Source organism: Mesoplodon densirostris, chromosome 18, assembly GCF_025265405.1.
Source record: "Mesoplodon densirostris isolate mMesDen1 chromosome 18, mMesDen1 primary haplotype, whole genome shotgun sequence".
Lineage (NCBI taxonomy): Eukaryota > Metazoa > Chordata > Mammalia > Artiodactyla > Ziphiidae > Mesoplodon > Mesoplodon densirostris.
Window position 1 is genome coordinate 49,482,822 of NC_082678.1, and position 18,892 is coordinate 49,501,713.

General features: G+C 41.1%; 1 protein-coding gene across 4 annotated transcripts in view; it reads left to right on the forward strand.

Annotated features, from left to right (window-relative positions):
• Nucleotides 1-12,493: 12,493 nt before the first annotated feature.
• The window catches only part of BLMH (bleomycin hydrolase), a 43,311-nt gene continuing 36,912 nt past the window's right edge, over nt 12,494-18,892 (forward strand). Inside the window, exons 1-5 of one of the 4 annotated variants that reach the window (XM_060082254.1) lie at nt 12,494-12,753; nt 13,059-13,259; nt 16,473-16,582; nt 17,414-17,555; nt 18,376-18,464. In XM_060082254.1, coding sequence (XP_059938237.1) covers nt 12,501-12,753; nt 13,059-13,259; nt 16,473-16,582; nt 17,414-17,555; nt 18,376-18,464 — 795 coding nt within the window. In that variant the 5' untranslated portion in view covers nt 12,494-12,500. The remainder of the gene's footprint in view (nt 12,754-13,058; nt 13,260-16,472; nt 16,583-17,413; nt 17,556-18,375; nt 18,465-18,892) is intronic. The other 3 variants (XM_060082255.1, XM_060082256.1, XM_060082257.1) reach the window with 3 other exon arrangements.

Sequence of the window (18,892 nt, forward strand, 5' to 3'; positions counted from 1 at the left end):
CTCCATATGTAAATCAACTATACTTCAATTAAAAAAATAATAAAATTTTAAAAATAGGGGTGTTCCCTGGTGGCGCAGTGGTTGAGAGTCCGCCTGCCAATGCAGGGGACGCAGGTTCGTGCCCCGGTCCAGGAAGATCCCACATGCCGCGGAGCGGCTGGGCCCATGAGCCGTGGCTGCAGGGCCTGCGCGTCTGGAGCCTGTGCTCCGCAACGGGAGAGGCCACAGCAGTGAGAGGCCCGCGTACTGCAAAAAAAAAAAAAAAAATTAAAAAAATAAAGAAACCCCATAACCTTTCCCCAGTGTTTTCTCTACCTACTGTGAGGTACGTGGAATTCCAACATCCCCTCATCTGGTTTTGACCCTTTGGACTACAAATACCAGTGGAGAAGTGACAGAAAAATCCAGTTGCTCCCTTCTCAACCTTTTTATCAATAAGGACAACTTTCATAATTATTATTTTTCTCCTTCTTGGGCTCCATATTTTGAAAGAACTGGTCTATCAAACAAATTTTATTTATTAAATAAGAGTCATCTGTTTTCCCAATTTAAAAAACATTTATCAATGATCCCTACTTGTCAGTCTAAGCTTCTTTTATGACAAGACAATTACCCACTTGATGTAATTCCATTTAAAAGAAAATAAATCTCGTACTATAGTTAACCTGTGCAGTTTTTTAGAGGTTAACAATATAATCATTGCAGTTAGGCTTTTTGAATCATTGAAAATAGCTTACAACTATTACCAAATAGTTCACCAACTTTACGCCTGTCATCACCATGATCATGACTACTTTCCTGAACCTATTAGCCAGGGGTCATAAAGTCATATTCTTACAGGGGTCAAGCAGATCAATGAGTGAAGCAGGCTAGATGTACAATAGGGAGTGGTGGGGACTGTAGCAAATAGCACATCTATGTCTAAAAGAGGGCTAATATTTACCACTGGGGACAGGTCTTCTGATTCTGTAAGAGAAGTCAGAAATCTGGATTTTTATGTGTAGTTCTCCTAATTTAAAAAAACTTTAAAAAAATCTTGTATATCTAGGAGTAGAAGAACCTTCTCACCCCAATATGTGTCATTCTCTGTTAGGTAAGTTAAAACCTGGTGTTGACTTGGGCTTTCATTGTTTCATGGAGATTTTTGTGAAACAGCTCTTGTAATTTTCACTCATAGTCTACTATTCTCCAAAGCTCAAGCATGATCACGATGAACCAAATCAGAGGTTCTGCAGAACCAAATCAGAGGTTCTGCAGAAATACCTCAGAGATATTGCGGATACATTGCAATAAAGCAAACATCTCAAAAAAGTGGGTAACACATTTTTTTGGTTTCCTGGTGCATATAAAAGTTAGGTTTACACTTCACTGTAGTCTATTAAATGTGCAACAGCATTATGTCTAAAAACGATGTAAATACCTTAATTTAAATATAGTTTATTGCCGGGACTTCCCCCTGCAGTCCAGTGGTTACGACTCCAGGCTGCCAATGCAGGGGGTGCGCGTTCGATCCCTGGTCGGGGGAAATAAGATTCCCACATGCTGCGGGGTGCAGCGGAGAAAAAACCCAAAACTTTATTGCTGAAAAATGCTAACCATCATCTGAGGCTTCAGTGAGTTGTATGTAATCTTTTTGCTGGTGAAGGGTCCTGCCTCAACGTTCTTGGCTGTTGACTGATCAGGATGGTTGCTGCTGAAAGGTTGGGGCGGCTGTAGCCATTTCTTAAAATAAGGCAGTAATGAACAATGAAGTGTGCCACATCAATTGATTCTTTCTTTCATGAGTGACTTCTCTGTAGCAAAGATGCTTTTTGATAGCATTTTTCCTGCAGTAGAACTTCTTTCAAAATTGTAGTCAATCCTCTCAAACTCTGCCACTGCTTTATCAACTAAGTTTATGTCATGTTCTAAATCCTTTCTTGTCATTTCAACAATCTTCATAGCATCTTCACCAGGAGTAGATTCCATCTCAAGAAACCACTTTCTTTGCTCATCCATAAGAAGCAACTCCTCACCCATGAAAGTTTTATCATGAGATTGCAGCAATTCATCACATCTTCAGCCTCCACTTCTAATTCTAGTTCTCTTGCTATTTCCACCACATCTGCAGTTACTTTGTCCACTGAAGTCTTGATCCCCTCAGTCATCCATGAGGGTTGGAATCAACTTCTTCCAAATTCCCGTTAATGTTGATATTTTGACCTCTTCCTATGAATCATGAATGTTCTTAGTGGCACCTAGAATGGTGACTGCTTTCCAGAAGGTTTTCAATTGACTTTGCCCAGATCCATCAGAGGAATTACTATCGATGGCAGCTATAGCCTTATGAAATGTTTTCCTTAAATAATAAGATTTGAAAGTTGAAATTACTCCTTGATCCATGGGCTGCAGAGTGGATGTTGTGTTAGCAGGCATGAAAACAGCATTAATCTCTTTGTATATCTCCATTAGAGCTCTTGGTGACCAGGTGCATTGTCAATGAACATTGTCAATATTTTGAAAGGAATCTTTTTTTCTGAGCCATAGATCTCAACAGTGGGCTTCGAATATTCAGTAAACTATGTTGTAAACAGATGTGCTGTCATCCAGGCTTTGTTGCTCCATTTATAGAGCACAGGTTTTCAACAGGTACCAAAAAACTGGAAAGCATTTCAGATAAGATGTTAATAGCGCAAAGATAGATACATGCCTCAGTGAGACAGATTGACCCTTATACTAGGTAAATAATGAGAGCAATACTCTGTAGGACTGTTATTTTCTGAAGTAAAGTTTATCTGTTTCTCAATTTTATGTGTATAATACTCTCTTGGTGCTAGCTTTGACAGGCGAATTTTGAAATGTTGGCCCCAGTAATGATTGTGCTAGTTCATAATCTTTATTAGATTATGAGTATAATCCCCAAAAGAGTTAGAAATATTTCCAAACAGTTTCTGATCTTTATACTGTATTTCTGGGCACTTGTAATATGGTATTCTACTGATTTATATGTATATATATATTTTAACTAAAGTTTGTGTTTAGATTATGATTTAGCATAATTCTTAAGGGCCCTAGGATTTTTGGAATGGTAAGAGAGCATATGGCTTCAGCTTAAAGTCATCAGCTGCATTGGCCCCTAACAAGAGAGTCAGCCTGTCCTTTGAAGCTTTGAAGCCAGGCATTGACTTCTGTTCTCTGACTATGGCATCTCCTTCCAATATAAGACTGTTTTGTCTACATTGAAAATCTATTGTTTAGTGTAGCCACCTTCATTAATTATCTTAGCTGGATCTCCTGGATGACTTGCTGCAACTTCTATATCGACACTTGCTGCTTCCCCTTGCACTTTGATGTTATGGAGACGGCATCTTTCCTTAAACCTCATGAACCAACCTTGGCTAGCTTCAAACTTTTCTTCTGCAGCTTCCTCACCTCTCTCAGCCTTCATAGAATTGAAGAGAGTTAGGGCCTTGCTCTGGATTAGGCTTGGGCTTAAGGGAATGTCGTGGCTGGTTTGATCTTATATCCAGACCACTCAAACTTTCTCCATATCAGTAATAAGGCTGTTTTGCTTTCTTATCATATGTGTGTTCACTGGAGTAGCACTTTTCACTTCCTTCAAGAGCTTTTCCTTTGCACTCACAGCTTGGTTGTTTGGCACAAGAGGGCTAGCTTCCAGCCTATCTTGGTTTTTTTTTTTTTTTTTTGCTGTACGCGGGCCTCTCACTGCTGTGGCCTCTCCCGTTGCGGAGCACAGGCTCCGGACACACAGGCTCCGCGGCCATGGCTCGCGGGCCCAGCCGCTCCGCGGCATGTGGGATCTTCCGGGATCGGGGCACGAACCCGTGTCCCCTGCATCGGCAGGCGGACTCTCAACCACTGCGCCACCAGGGAAGCCCCCTATCTTGGTTTTTGACATGCCTTCCTCGTTAAGCTTAAAGTAAGAGACATGCGCCTCTCCCTTCATTCGAATACTTTGAAGGCACTGTAGGGTTATTAATTGGCCTAATTTCAATACTGTTGTGTCTCTGGGAATAGGGAGGCCTGAGGAGAGAGAGAAACAGGGGAACAGCTGGTCGATGGAGCAGTCAGAACACACTCAACACTTATCAATTGTTTGCTGTCTCATAGGGGCACAGTTTGTGGCACCCAAAACAATTACAAAAGTAACATCAAAGATCACTGATAACAGATCACCATAACAAATATAATAATAATGAAAAAGTTTGAAATATTGTGAGAATTACCAAAGTGTGACACAGAGACACGAAGTGTGCATATGCTGTTGGAAAAATGGCACCAATAGACTTGCTCAATGCAGCGTTGCCACAAACCTTCAATTTGTAAAAATCGTAATATCTGTGATGCTCAATAAAGCGAAGGGCAATAAAACAAAGTATGCCTGCGCTGTGCTGAGGACTTCACCTGCATTACTTGATCCTGTGAACAACCCTATAAAGTAGTCATGATTGTCTCAATTTTGATGATGAGGACACTTGGGCTCAGAATGCTTAACTAAGTTATAGAGAGTGACTAAACTGGAATTCATACCAAGCTGATCCAAAGCCTGGGACCTGGAGTAGGAAAGAAGCTATCACAGAAGGGGCAAAAGTTGAATAATAAAGACAAACCACTTCTCTCATAATTTCCTGTTGTTGCAACAACCCTAACAGGTAGGTGTTTGAATCCCCATTTTACAGATGAGGAAACTGAGGATTAGAGAAACAAAACAACATGCTCAAACTCACACAACTAGCAGGAGGTGTAGTTGGGATTTGAACCCAAGGCAGTTTGACCCCACAGTCCATGCTCCTTCCTCTACATTGCACTATCTTGGAGACTAAGGATTAGGATAAAGCTACCAGAAAGCAATTGAGAACATCTTACTGCTTTAGGAGTTTGGGGGTTGTAGCAGAGAGATTCATCATTCACTGAATATCCTTGTGCTCTTCACATTTCCCTGCTCACTTGCCATTAACTAGCCCATGTGACTAGTTCTAGTCAAGGAGCTATGGATAGAATTAACGGTGTCACTTTCAGACAAAGCAAAGCAGAATGGATGCATATTCTTTCACTTCTTCCTTCCTCTGACATGGCAACTGGGGAGAACATCTGTTAGTCTGGGATTCTGAATAATGATGTGGAACAGAGCTACCTGCTCACATGTATGTGAGAAATAGATCCTTGTGTTAAACCACTATTCTTTAGGGTTAATATGTTACTGCAGCATAACTTAGCCTATCCTGACTAACACAGGTATTTTCATTGGCATAATTCAAATACTCATAAAACTTTCATTATAATAAGAATTCAGGGGAAAGTTTAATCTAGTTTAATGAAATAATGCTTAATTTCAAGGGCAAGTTCATAATAATCCCTACCCCTCCCACCAGGGACCCTGAGTCATATAAAATGCTGAATAACCTGCAGTAAAATCATAATTTTCCCTTTGAATAGATTTACATCTATTGACAACACATCTTTAAGGAAATAGGGCAGCAGTAGTGCAGCTAGAAAAAATTAATTCATTTGTTTCATTTTATTAAAAAAGACAAATTATACTTAATCTCATGCCAGCAACTATAGAAAATAAAATCTATAAGTTAATGACAAATTCCTTAACACTCATATAATCTTTTATCAAGAGCCTATCTCTGCAACATCAAGGTTGTTGTACAGCAAACATCATGGGTAGTTTTTGTGTATGTAATACTGGAAAACATGAAGGACACTACTGTGAATTCTCAAAAACTTGCGCTCTCAGAGGATCGTGTACATATGAAGAAAAAATTGGAGATCTGGTGTTCCTGCCAACAGATTCCTAAAGTGTTGCTGTGGAAACTCATGAATTATTTGTCTTTATTTCTCTGGGCAATCTTGGTAGTAACAATAGTGTCAGCCTCTGTTTAAATTATAGGTATTAACAACAATCTCTTACATTTTCATGTTACCTTATAGTTTATAAAACATTTTACACATGTCTTGTTTGATCCTCACAGCCACTCTGTGAGACAGGTAGTGATGTCATTATTTATGATGTACAACTGGAGATACCAAAGCTCTGAAAGGTTAAGTTATCTGTCCAAGGTCACACAGCTTGTATGAAGAGTCACTCCTCCCATCACCCTGACTTTTGGCTCTAGGTGAGTACTACTATTGCTCTCAGTTTTGTACAGGACAATCATTCAGCCCTTTTGCCTTATGGGTAATCACTGTATGCCAGTAAGAATTGAGGCAGGAGATGAGAAATTAAACTAACACGTAATTTTTAGAACTTCTTAAAATTGAGTTCTCTGAGTTACCTGAAGTATAGTGACATCACATAGCAATAGTTATACTCCAATAAGCACTTACCTTATATTGTACTATGCTAAGCACCTTATATATAACTTACTTAATCTTTATAACAATCACATAAGAAGGGTCCTATTTTTATCACACCCAATTTACAGGGGAGGAAAACTGAGGCACGGAGAATTTAAGTCACACGTCCTGGGTCACACAGTTTGTTAGTGGCTGAATAAGAATTTAGACCAAGGTTGTATGGCTCCTGGGTCTTTAACCATTAGACAAAATTGCCCCTTACATTAATAACTAACTTATATAGTACTTCCTACATGGCAGGAAACAACATATATAAACTCATTTAATCCCTATAAGAGACACATTTAACATTTGAATTCAAATCGAAATTAGATTTAGGAGATAGGGAGGAAAAAGAGGATGGGTAAAAAAGAAAGGGTGCAGAGAGAGAGACAGACAGACAGACAGGAAGAACAACTTAAAAGTGCCTGCAATGAGACCTGCCATTCAACTGAAAGAACATGTGCCCTGAAGTGAGCATGAGATGAAGAGGAGAATCAGCTCCCCAGGCCAGTCCCAGTTAATTCCCTTATGGCTCTCAAAGTGTGAGCATCTCATGTGCTGGGGATGAATCTAGTGCTCACAGATTTGCCAACTACTTCATTGGTTCTCAACTGAAGAAACAGCAATCTCTTCCCATACTGGAATAGAAACCTGCCCTGCAGTGCTTATTAAGAGGAGGTGTTTGGGTCTCTGAAGTGATACTTTCCCAAAGAATTTCCAATGATAGTGTAGACTATAGTCTATTTTTGCCTGCCTTTGGAACTTTATCTCTGAGTAAGCTGCAACCCACTTGTATCACTGAACATGAGCCGGGTCAAAGGGAGTAGCTGGATTCTTATAGCTGTAACGCAACTCTGCTGCATATATTCAACATTGCTCATGGAAAAGTTTCAGCTACCAGATGTACATGAAGCTACCACATGTACGAACAGAAAAACAGGCCTCTCCTCCTGGCTCAGCCACTAATGAGCTGCTCAGCTCAAGGGTGTCACATAATCTTTCAGAGACTCTGAACTAAGGGACTATACCAAAAGACAATCTCTAAGATCCTGCAAGCCCTCATATTATATGACTGACATTAAAAAAAAAAATTTAACGGTAACAAAACTTAGGAAGTCTTACTACCTCCTTGTGCGTCATTCTGCAAAATGTATGTTCCTCTTGCAACAGATTCTCATCCCAAAACTGGTCATTTTTCACTCCAGCAGTTTATAGGCAGCTCAAGGGCATCATTTAAAACATTGCACTAAAGAGGATATAGACTTTGCTGTCGATAAAGGATCATAGCCTTGAATTCCTGAATTTTATAGTTATGGTACTCATAAAAGCGTTTAATAACAAACTTGGCTCACTTGGAAATCACCAGTCTAAAGGACTTTGCCCCAATTTGACATGTGGATCATATTTGTTTTTAAGAAAATATTTAACGATTTAGTAACAATTTCATATTTTTGCTTAAGATTTCTGCACAACCTCTTTCAATCACTCTAAATGTAGGCATAATGTGTTTTATGATTCCACAATGCTATTAAGTTAAGCATCTCGGGGCTTCCCTGATGGCGCAGTGGTTGAGAATCCGCCTGCCAGTTCAGGGAACACGGATTCAATCCCTGGTCCGGGAAGATCCCACATGCCATGGAGCAACTAAGCCCGTGCGCCACAACTACTGAGCCTGTGCTCTAGAGCCCGTGAGTCACAACTACTGAAGCCCACGCGCCTAGAGCCCATGCTCTGAAGCAAGAGAAGCCACTGCAATGAGAAGCCCGCGCACTACATGAAGAGTAGCCCCCGCTTGCCGCAATTAGAGAAAGCCCGCGCACAGCAACGAAGATCCAACACAGCCAAAATAAATTAAAAAAAAAAAAAAAGTTAAGCATCTGTTAAGCTATTAAGGCTTCTATCATTGATCTTTGTTTGTCATATGAGTGGTCATCATGATTTTCTACCTATATTAGACCAATTAAAATGGGACAATGCGAAAACTTAACAGCTGTATATGTATGGGCCCAAGAAAAACTTCCTGATTATGTTCCATTTGTCAAAGCCTAGAGTAAAAGCACCCATAAAACTAAACCATCCACAAATGGAATATCCACAATGGTTACTTCATTGCAAATTGAAAAATGACACACAACGCTCAGCAATTTATAAATCTGCAAGTTTATTATTTAAACTGACATGTCTCAAGTACTTGTTTCAAAATTCTTTCACTTACATTATATCTTTTGATCCTTAGGCTTAGACAGCCTGAACTCTTAGTCTCTGGAATCAGACTACCTAGGTATATATCCAAGTTCTACCACTTTACTAGCTGTGTGGTGATAGGCAAGTTACCTAACCTCTCTGTTCCTGCATTCCCTCATCTATAAAATGGGGATAGAAATAGAATCTACCTCCTGACTTATGGTTACTATGAGAATTAAATGAGCTGAGACGTGTACACTGTAAGACACACTAAGCACTCACTGAATTTTAGCTATTATAGCTACTATCCCAGTTTTCAGAAGAAGAAACTGAGCCTCAGATTAAATGATTTTTTACACCTATAAACAGGAGTTGGGACTTAAAAACAAGGTCTAATGAACTTCAAACCTTCGCCTCCTAACTCCACATTGCTTTTCTTATTTAAGAGAAGAAACCAGGCTTTCTAACAGAGAGCTTTTAAGGAACATATTCTTTTCTTTTTTTAGTCCTAAAAAGAGAGGACAAGTTTTTCATCTACTTTCAGGGTGAGATGCATATTATCTTTTTTTAGTTTTTTATTTGCCCTGTGAATGTGTTGTTTTACTTTTAGCTTATGAATTATTCTTGGAACAAGGAAGAAAGAAAATTAAATGAAAGAAAAATAAAATGAGATGCACAAATGGGAATCTGATGAGAAAATATTATAAAGAATGTGCATTAGAAAAGGTGGATTTGAGTCACCACCTCCTTCGTATTAACTTTATTTCTCAGATTTTTATACTTTGTCTCAAGAAATACCTCTGAAAAGAGTACAAGAATGTCATAATTATTACACTTAAATATTTGCTTAAGATAGCAAAGAATGTAGTTCATGAACAAAAGAAGAAATAAAGAAAGCTCTGGTTTTGTTCATTGCACCATTAAGGAAAACCAGTCTAACAGCATTCCTAAAAGGAAACAGGGATCTATGGTCTCCAATGATGCTTATTATTTTCTCTCAAATCCAATTACTCCTTTTTCATCTCTATCATTTTCTCTTCCATGTGCCTTTCTTTTCTTTTCATACTCATCTCAATCTTTCTGTGATTCTACAATTCAGGTTTTGGTGATCATGGGTGATCATTTTCTAAAAACGATTAGTTCAAAGAGAAGCATTTTCAGAGTAGCCCAGCTAGGGCCTCCTTGTGGCTAGATTTTCACAGCGTTATATCGGTCCTTATTTTGTTGTTGTTCACAAGGATCTGGCAAAAGGAAAGGAAAACAAGGGCAATTTCCCTGCATCTTCCAGAATAAGGTCTTAACCCCTGATGGACACAATTGGCTCTCCGCGTTTGGCCCCTGCCTTCTCGCTCTTTAGTTCCAACTATGCTCAGTGTCTTCAGTTCCCAGACAGAGACTTGCTGCCTTAAATTCTTCTTAAAAGCCATTACCTTCAAGTAGAATGCCTTTCCTCAATCATTATCATTTAACAAACCCCTAATTGTTCCAAATTCAAATAATTTCTCCTCTCTTCCAAGGAGCTCTCTCTAAAGCTCCCGGTCTGACTTACATATTCCTCTTTAATGCTCCACATTACACCATGCAAACCTCTACCAGAGCATAATGGTTAGGGTTAGGATTGGGGTTAGGGTGATTCACCTCCAAAACATATCCCATTTTCATCCACTTCCTTTCATCTCCACTGCTGACCTCTTGATCAAGGTCACCAGTCGCCTTTTGCCTGGACAATTATAGTCTCCTAACAGGTCTCGGGCTTACATTCCCATCTCCCTTCAGTCTCTCATTTACACTGCAGCTAGAGTGACCTTTTTAAGAAGAAATATTTCATATATACAAAAATATAGATAATGTATGAAATCAGGTGTAACAAATAAGATGAAAACCCATGTACCCACCACCAGTTTAAGAAACACAATATTGCCAATACCTTTGAAGCTGGCTGTGTCTCTTTCCCAAAGGCAAACACTACCTTAAATTTGATGTTTAATATTCCCTTGTTTTCGGGCTTCCCTGGTGGCGCAGTGGTTGAGAGTCTGCCTGCCAATACAGGAGACACGGGTTCGTGCCCCGGTCCGGGAAGATCCCACATGCCGCGGAGCGGCTGGGCCCGTGAGCCATGGCCGCTGAGCCTGCGCGTCCGGAGCCTGTGCTCCGCAGCGGGAGAGGCCACAACAGTGAGAGGCCCGCGTAATGCAAAGAAATATATATATATATTCCCTTGTTTTCTTTCTTTTTTTTTTTTTTGCGGTACTCGGGCCTCTCACTGTTGTGGCCTCTCCTGTTGAGAATAACAGGCTCCAGATGCGCAGGTTCAGCGGCCATGGCTCACAGGCCCAGCCGCTCTGCGGTATGTGGGATCTTCCAGGACAGGGGCACGAACCCGCATCTCCTGCATCAGCCGGCGGACTCTCAACCACTGCGCCACAAAGGAAGCCCTTGAATAAAATTTTATGAGTTGAATTGGGCAGGATGCTTGAACATCATTTTGTGAAAGGACCAATGATTTCTTTCAGCATAATTTTCAACCTGTTCCTTTTCTTCAGACATCAGAAGAATCTCAGAATGGGACAGCTGATGGGCTCTGTTGGAGACAGTTGTTACATCATATCCCCAAACTTTGGCTAGGTCTCTCTAGGGACACAGAGACTGTGATTTCTCAAATGACTGATTGGTGTCAGAGTATGGTTTTTCCCCCAGATATTAGAGTTCCTTCGAATCAGAGATTATTTTCAATCTAGGACCTAGATGCTAGGTTCCACAGAAGACTCTCACTGCTCTGAGTAGCAGAGTCAGGCTTTTCAGTGGTAGACAGATCTATCTGGATTTGTTTCATCACCTTTGGGTCCCATCCCAACATCTCACTAAGGTTTGAGATTTTAGAGCACGAAAAACAACATAAAAAGGCTTCACTATCTCAAAACCTTGTTAAACCTCTCAGTTATCCTGAAAGCCTGGGGACGAGGGCCCGCTCATTTGAAGGTTTTGTAGAGGGCTGGACAAACAGTATCGATGCATTAGACTGACTTCTGTCACTCCCCTTAGCTAGGTAGGAGACACTCACTGTCTCTGAAGCCCAGAATGAGTAGTTTCCTCGAAATGAGCAATTGTATGTTTTTTGTGGTGTTGGGTTTGTTTGTTTGTTTGTTTTTGGCTGCTTTGGGTTTTTTGGCTGCGCGCAGGCTTTCCCTAGTTGCCGCGAGCGGGGGCTACTTTTCCACGCAGTGCGTGGGCTTCTCATTGTGGTGGCTTCTCTTGCTGTGGACCACGGGCTCTAGGCACGCAGACTTCAGTAGTTGCAGCATGCGGGCTCAGTACTTGTGGCTTGCATGGGCTAAGTTGCTCCGCGGCATGTGGGATCTTCCCGGACCAGGGATGGAACCCATGTCTCCTGCGTGGGCAGGCGGATTCTTAATCACTGCGCCACCAGGGAAGTTCCAGCAATTGTATGTTTGTAGAACCCTGGTAGCAACTGAGTGGGTAGGAAAGAGCTTGATTCCAATTTCCCCTCAAACACAAAAACATTGCCATTAAAAGTGCAGTGACTGGTCAGCGAAGGATGCCTATTGGAAGAGCTTTCGGGTTCATTTCTGAAATGAGTCAACCCATCCTAAGCCCAGTGCTTAATTATGCGGCTCCTGAGCCCGCCCTACCGCCTTTGAGCCCCCTTTTGGCCTCTGAAAGGGCTTCATGGGGCCAATTTCACAATGCTAGGGTATTCGGTCTCCGGGCCCGGCATGGAACCCTCGAGTTCCACGCTCGGGACTGACCTTATCCCAGGAGGGCGCCCCGGTGGTCAGGAAGCGTAATCACGGCTGGCTGTGAACGCCGGCGCCGGTGGGGCAGACGGCAGGCAGCGCTGAGGGAGAGCGTGGGCCTGAGCTGAGGGGGACCCGCCCGGGGCGGGGGCGCGGGCGGCTGCAGTGCGTCAGCGACCCGCCCCCTCGGCCCTCCCCCGGGCGGGGCCCGCCCCGATGGCGCTGACTCAGCAACGCGTGGGGGGAGTTTTGTCCCTCCGCGGACCCCGTTTCTCTCAGCCCTCCGCCGCCGCTGAGCCGGTTTCCTCTTTCCGGCGGTCGGGGTGCGAAAGCCAGGTCGGGCAGCTTAGGCAGCGAGCCGCTGTGCAGCCCCGGCTCTTGCCTGAGGACCCCGAAACTACCGTTCCCCCGCCGGGCAGCGTGGGCGCCATGAACGACGCGGGTGAGGCGCCACTCTTCCCCGCCGAGGGTAAGCCGGGGGGCGCGGGTGGCCTCTGGGGACTCAGCTGCGCCCCGGAGGCCCGGCGGCGGGGAAGGGCCGGGGCCGGGGCCGGGGCCGGGTCCCGAGGCGATGCTGAGGGTAGAGCTTTCTGGGTGGGCTGGAGCGGCCCGGAGGGAGGCAGCATTGTGGGCGAGGACGCCGGTGAAGGGCTTCTCCGCTGCTATGGTCACCTCGGGATGTTCTTAGCAAGTTAGAGCCCGAGTGTGGGAGTCCCGGGTCAGCCCTTCTCAGCCTCTTTTTGATGTTATAATCAATCCTGTTTGGTCTTTTAGCAGGACTGAATTCGGAGAAGGTAGCTGCTTTGCTTCAGAAACTGAATTCCGATCCTCAGTTCGTACTGGCCCAGAATGTCGGCACCACCCACGACCTCCTGGACATCTGTCTGAAGAGGGCCACGGTCCAGGGTGTTCAGCATGTGTTCCAGCACGCCGTGCATCCTGAAGGCAAGCCTGTCACCAACCAGAAGAGCTCAGGTGAGGTCTTTAAACTTCTTGCACACTTCCCTTGACTTTCTTGACAGCGTCCCATTGTGGTGTCTTACCTAAGAATGGCCTTAGGGGAGAAGAGGTTTGGATAGAAAGAAGTTGTAGTAAATTTTTAGAGAACAGGCGCCAAGTACAGGCTGGGCCAAGAAGGTTACTTTGTGACTTGTTTTCGTGCTCTGTGGTTCGTTAGTATATTTGATTTGAGCACTAAAGTGACTGACTAGCCCATGGTCATCTGTTTGAATTAATTCACGACATTCTGTCTTGAACTTATGTGACTGCAGCCCCATGTCTTGGAGATATATGTTCTTGGTACGAAACAGATCATGCAAAAAGGTTCATGCCCTAGAGGACACCTCCACGTTGCCCTGAAGGCCATGTACAAATGTATGGGATGGAAAAGACACAATGTAATTGCATCAAAATGTCATCAAATGTTATTTTTAAGTATAACTTTTGGTTGCAGTTTGAACACATATGCTAATGGGCTAAGTTACCACCAGTAGACTAGTTTGTAATACAGAAAAATACTCATTTCTCATGCCTTGCTGGTCAAGAGCTCTTGCTTTGCTATCTGCTATCTAGCACCACTAGAAAACAGAAAAACAGCTACAGTGAAAGATGGGTTATCCAGGAATCTAAATAAGGACATTCTCATGGCAGAATTGTACTAAAAGGACTTTTTAAAGTCTATCCATTTTAAAACTACTTCCAGTCTATTTATTTTGGCAGAAAGCAGATCAGTGCTTGCTTAAAGCCAGTCAGAACTCAAAGTGTACATTTATAACATGGATGTATTTTATTGTATGTAAATTATACCTCAGTAAAGTTCATTTTTAAATTTTAAGAAAAAAATTATGATCTTGCAGTAATTAATGTTTTGCCACAGTAGAAAGTGCTTGGGGTGGTGTGGCCTGTCAGGCTACAAATTATCCAGTTAGATCCAGTTAGTAATGTTATTAGTGGTCCTACATGGTTTAGATTGCAGTGCCCTTTTAGGGAAAAGCCTGGAAATGTTCATCTAGAACAGATCACGTCTTATATATCCTGTAGTGTCAGTTTTATTTGCAAGAGGTACAAATAGCACATGAGCTATGTAGGTTATTTCCCTGCAGTTTTCACATTAACAGTTCATCCAGATTTCCTCACTAGGAAATAATAGTGTGCTTATGAGAGAGGTGGCATACAGGTAAAACCAAGGTAAAGATGAGCTATACTAAGTCATTAGTGACTTTTTAAAATTTTTTTTATTTATTTTATTTATTTTTGGCTGCGTTGGGTCTTCATTGCTGTGCGCGGGCTGTTCTCTAGTTGGGGTGAATGGGGGCTACTCTTCATTGCGGTGTGCAGGCTTCTCATTGCAGTGGCTTCTCTTGTTGTGGAGCACGGGCTCTATGCATACAGGCTTCAGTAGTCGTACTTGGGCTCAGTAGTTGTGGCTCGCGGGCTCTAGAGCGCAGGCTCAGTAGTTGTGCACGGGCTTAGTTGGTCCGCAGCATGTGGAATCTTCCTGGACCAGGGCTCGAATTCGTGTCCCCTGCATTGGCAGGTGGATTCTTAACCACTGTGCCACCAGGGAAGCCCCATTAGTGACTTTTGAAAAACACTGTGTGTAGTTACTTATTTTTAATTATTTTTTCTTCTTGTAAGATTACTGTTGTTCAATGTAGAATATTTGCAAAATACCGATGAGTAAGTATTCTGTCAGGTCTTTATACTGTGTGTGTGTGTTTAATATGGGTGATACCTTACATATTGTTAGGTAACCTACCTACCTTTTTCACTTACCAATATATTGTGAACGTATTTTCATATTAGTAAAAAAGTTATGCCCAGATAAAAGTCAAGGTTTTTCCCCTCTGAATCTTCCTTAGAAAAGAGTTACCCTATGTGTGAGGTTTTACAAAGACTTTGATCATGAGCATTCTCAGTTAATTTAATTTGAAGTAAAGTACATTTTGGGAAAGACATTAATTACTCTGAAATGACCTTGATCCATGCTAGTTTGGGATGCTTATGGAGGTCATTTGATTGAATCAGTTTTTTTTAAAAAGCAGACAATTTGAATGCAATATTTTTCTAGGACATGACCTCACGTGGAAATGTTGGATATCCTTGTAAATAGACCTCTAAAGATCACTTAAGATGAAGTACAGAAGTACAGAAGATGGTGACATTGTGGAGTTTGTGATTATCCACTTACAGGACAAATGACGAATATGATTATATGGTGGTGGCATAACATTTTTTAGGGACAGCATTATGCATGGATTCAAAGCATTGCTGTGACTCAAATATAGTAGATGGAAGAAGGATGATGTGTTCTGTTTGAAAGAGTGATCTAATAATGGTAAAGGCACTGATGCCAAGATGCACGTGAAAAGTGTGGATCAGTGTGAAAATGACATGTCAAAGTGGAAAAAACAATGCTTCTACATCAATTTATTATATTAATATGATTTTAAATATCTAAATATTAAAACTACTGAATTAAATATTATAGGCAGACAGTTACTATTTCATCTATATTTTTAAGTGTTTATATAATCCAGTTAACTAAATAACTTAAAGAAAAATTCTCGTTGGGGCATGGGGATTGACTTATGTTAGAGTCATCTTATATTGAAGCATATACTATATATTCCACATTAAAGGGTGGAGACTTTTTAAAGGTTTTGCCACATATTGCCAGATTGCCTTCAGATATTTTTTACCTGTTTAGATTCCTATCCAGGGTATATAATAATGCTGTTTCCCCAGGTCCTTGCCAATATTGGGCATTATTAATTGAAAAATAATGTTTCTCCATTTAACAGATGTCTTATGATGAACTTTAAAAAAATGTTTCTTGGCTATTTGTATCTTTTTTGACTATTAAATTAGCTGTTCATGATCTTTGCTCATGTTTCTCTACCAGTATTTCTTTTTCTAATGTAATTTTCTTAGGTGATTTGTAATTGATTCTTTATGTGATACGTAAAGAGATTTTTTTTATATGTTAAGGATATAAACCTTTGCATATATATTGCAAATAGTAAGTACTACCTTTCTTGTTTTTGTGTTTGTATCTTTCTGCTCTTTCTGATTTGGTCTTAAACTGTCCAAGATCTTGTCATAGATTCAGTATTGGGAAATACAGTTGGAACAATGTAATCTATGTGAACATTCATCATACTTTCTTGATTTGCTTTCTTTTTTCAGGGCGATGCTGGATCTTTTCTTGTCTGAATGTTATGAGACTTCCATTCATGAGAAAATTAAATATTGAAGAATTTGAATTTAGTCAGTCTTACCTCTTTTTCTGGGACAAGGTATGGGACTGATCTTGAAATATTCTTTTTGTTTCAATGTCAACCTTGGTAGGGACTATCTCTTCATTTCTTGCTTTTCTAGTTGTAGTCTGCCTTCCATTATAGATGGGACAGCATTTATTCTGATTTCCAAAGTATCAAAAGTTGACTCTTTTCAAAGGCAGAACTACTTTTGGTTGTTAGGTGGCTACTTTTTGCAATGAAATAATAAGTCTGATGACTCACCTTACTACTTCCTTGTTTCTTTCTTATTTAAAATTTTTTATTTTGTTTTCAGTGATTTCCCCTTTTAGCATCTTTATGTAGATTATTTGTATTTCTAGGACCTAATTCCCTTTCTCCAGGTAATACTTGTCTGAAAAACAGTAAATAATTTTATTCCAGTTTTTTATCTTTAAAGTGTATGTTATATGTATCCATTAGATCTTTATTGATTGAAGACTCTAAATATCAGATTTTTCTGTTTCAGAATAAAGCAGTGCCTTGTTTTGGATAAACTATTACAATGTGTACACACAGATAAAGGAAAACACTTCAGACATTCTCATGAAACCAGATACTGCTTTCCCCCACCACACACACCACGTGACATGTGGGATCTTAGTTTCCCGACCAGGGATCGAACCCATGCTCCCTGCAGTGGAAGTGAAGAGTCAACCACTGGACCCCCAGGGAAGCCCCAGAGATACTGCTATGTAATTACCAACTTTAGTTTAAAAATACCTACTCTGTTGGGTCTACAGTAGTTCCAGGACTCATATTCTGTTGATAATGCCAATAAAGATATTAGCTTTCTTCTCCTTTAATTTTATTTAACTTCTCTTACTCTAGGTTGAACGCTGTTATTTCTTCTTAAATGCTTTTGTGGACACAGCCCAGAAAAAGGAGCCTGAGGATGGTAGGCTGGTGCAGTATTTGCTTACGAATCCTGCAAATGATGGAGGACAATGGGATATGCTTGTCAATATTGTTGGTAAGAGCCTTTCTCTAATGAAACAGAAACGCAGCATGATCAAGCAAGGCTCTGTAGTTAGGCACAGGTCATTTCTTTGGTGGTTAAGTACAGAGTAGAATTGGTCCCCAGAGGGGTATACAGTTAGCTTTAAGAACCTTTATCTCACACTCTTACCTATTAAGTACCTTTCTTAAATTAGAGGTAAGGAGATAGGTACTGTGAAGGTTGAGTTAGAGAAGAAAAGGTTGTATTAAGTAGAACTAACTTTCTATGAAAAAGTTTATCTCTTATCCATTGATGTAATCAAGAAACGCGTTGAAACTGCAACTGTTTGAAAATGTCCTCATTCAAAAAATTGTCTTTTGGAGAAACTTCATCATGCTGAATACTTTACAAAGTGTGTTAGATTAAAAAGAACAGAATTAATTCAAGATAGATGGATAAATAGGCAGATTAAATGACCTGTTTAATAATATTGTAAGGTCATTAAGTTTTCTGAGTTAGACTAGCAAAATATGGCCTTTTTTTTTTTTTTTTTTTTTTTTTGCGATATGCGGACCTCTCACTGTTGTGGCCTCTCCCGTTGCGGAGCACAGGCTCTGGACACGCAGGCCCAGCAGCCATGGCTCACGGGCCCAGCCGCTCCGCGGCATGTGGGATCTTCCTGGACCGGGGCACGAACGTGTGTCCCCTGCATCGGCAGGCAGACTCTCAACCACTGCGCCACCAGGGAAGCCCAATATGGCCTGTTTTTAAAAGCAATAGCTATTTTTGCCAGGGTTCCTGACACTGGAGTATACGTTTACTTTATTGAACGTTAAAATTTGTTTTCTTTTAGAAAAATACGGTGTTATCCCTAAGAAGTGCTTCCCTGAATCTTATACAACAGAGGCAACCAGAAGGATGAATGATATTCTGAATCACAAGGTACAGCATATGGAGCAGGGTGGGATTGCATGTAGTATACTTACCTTAAAACTCCTAACTGATTTTCCAGGGACATTCCTGGGCATTTCAGTATACACAGTCTGTGTACAAGATAGCTACTCAGTGTCTATCCAAGGCAATGTAGCCTCATATTAACTTTAAAAATAATTGAGATTAGGGTGGTTTTTTTCCTTCTCTTTAAAAATCTCCCACTTTTATTTCTATTGATTTTAATATTTTCTTATGGGTACTGAGGAAAGAAAGCCCCATTCTCAGCCACAAGCATGCTAACTTGGTTCTAGTGGAGGTGGACTGGGGCAGCTTTATGTTCTAGTAAAACCAAAAAGAACTCTTTGGAAGACTTCCTCAGAGAGTATGCAGAGTTCTGCGGCTTCCCCAAACTATATCAGTGTAGTTTATCCATTCAC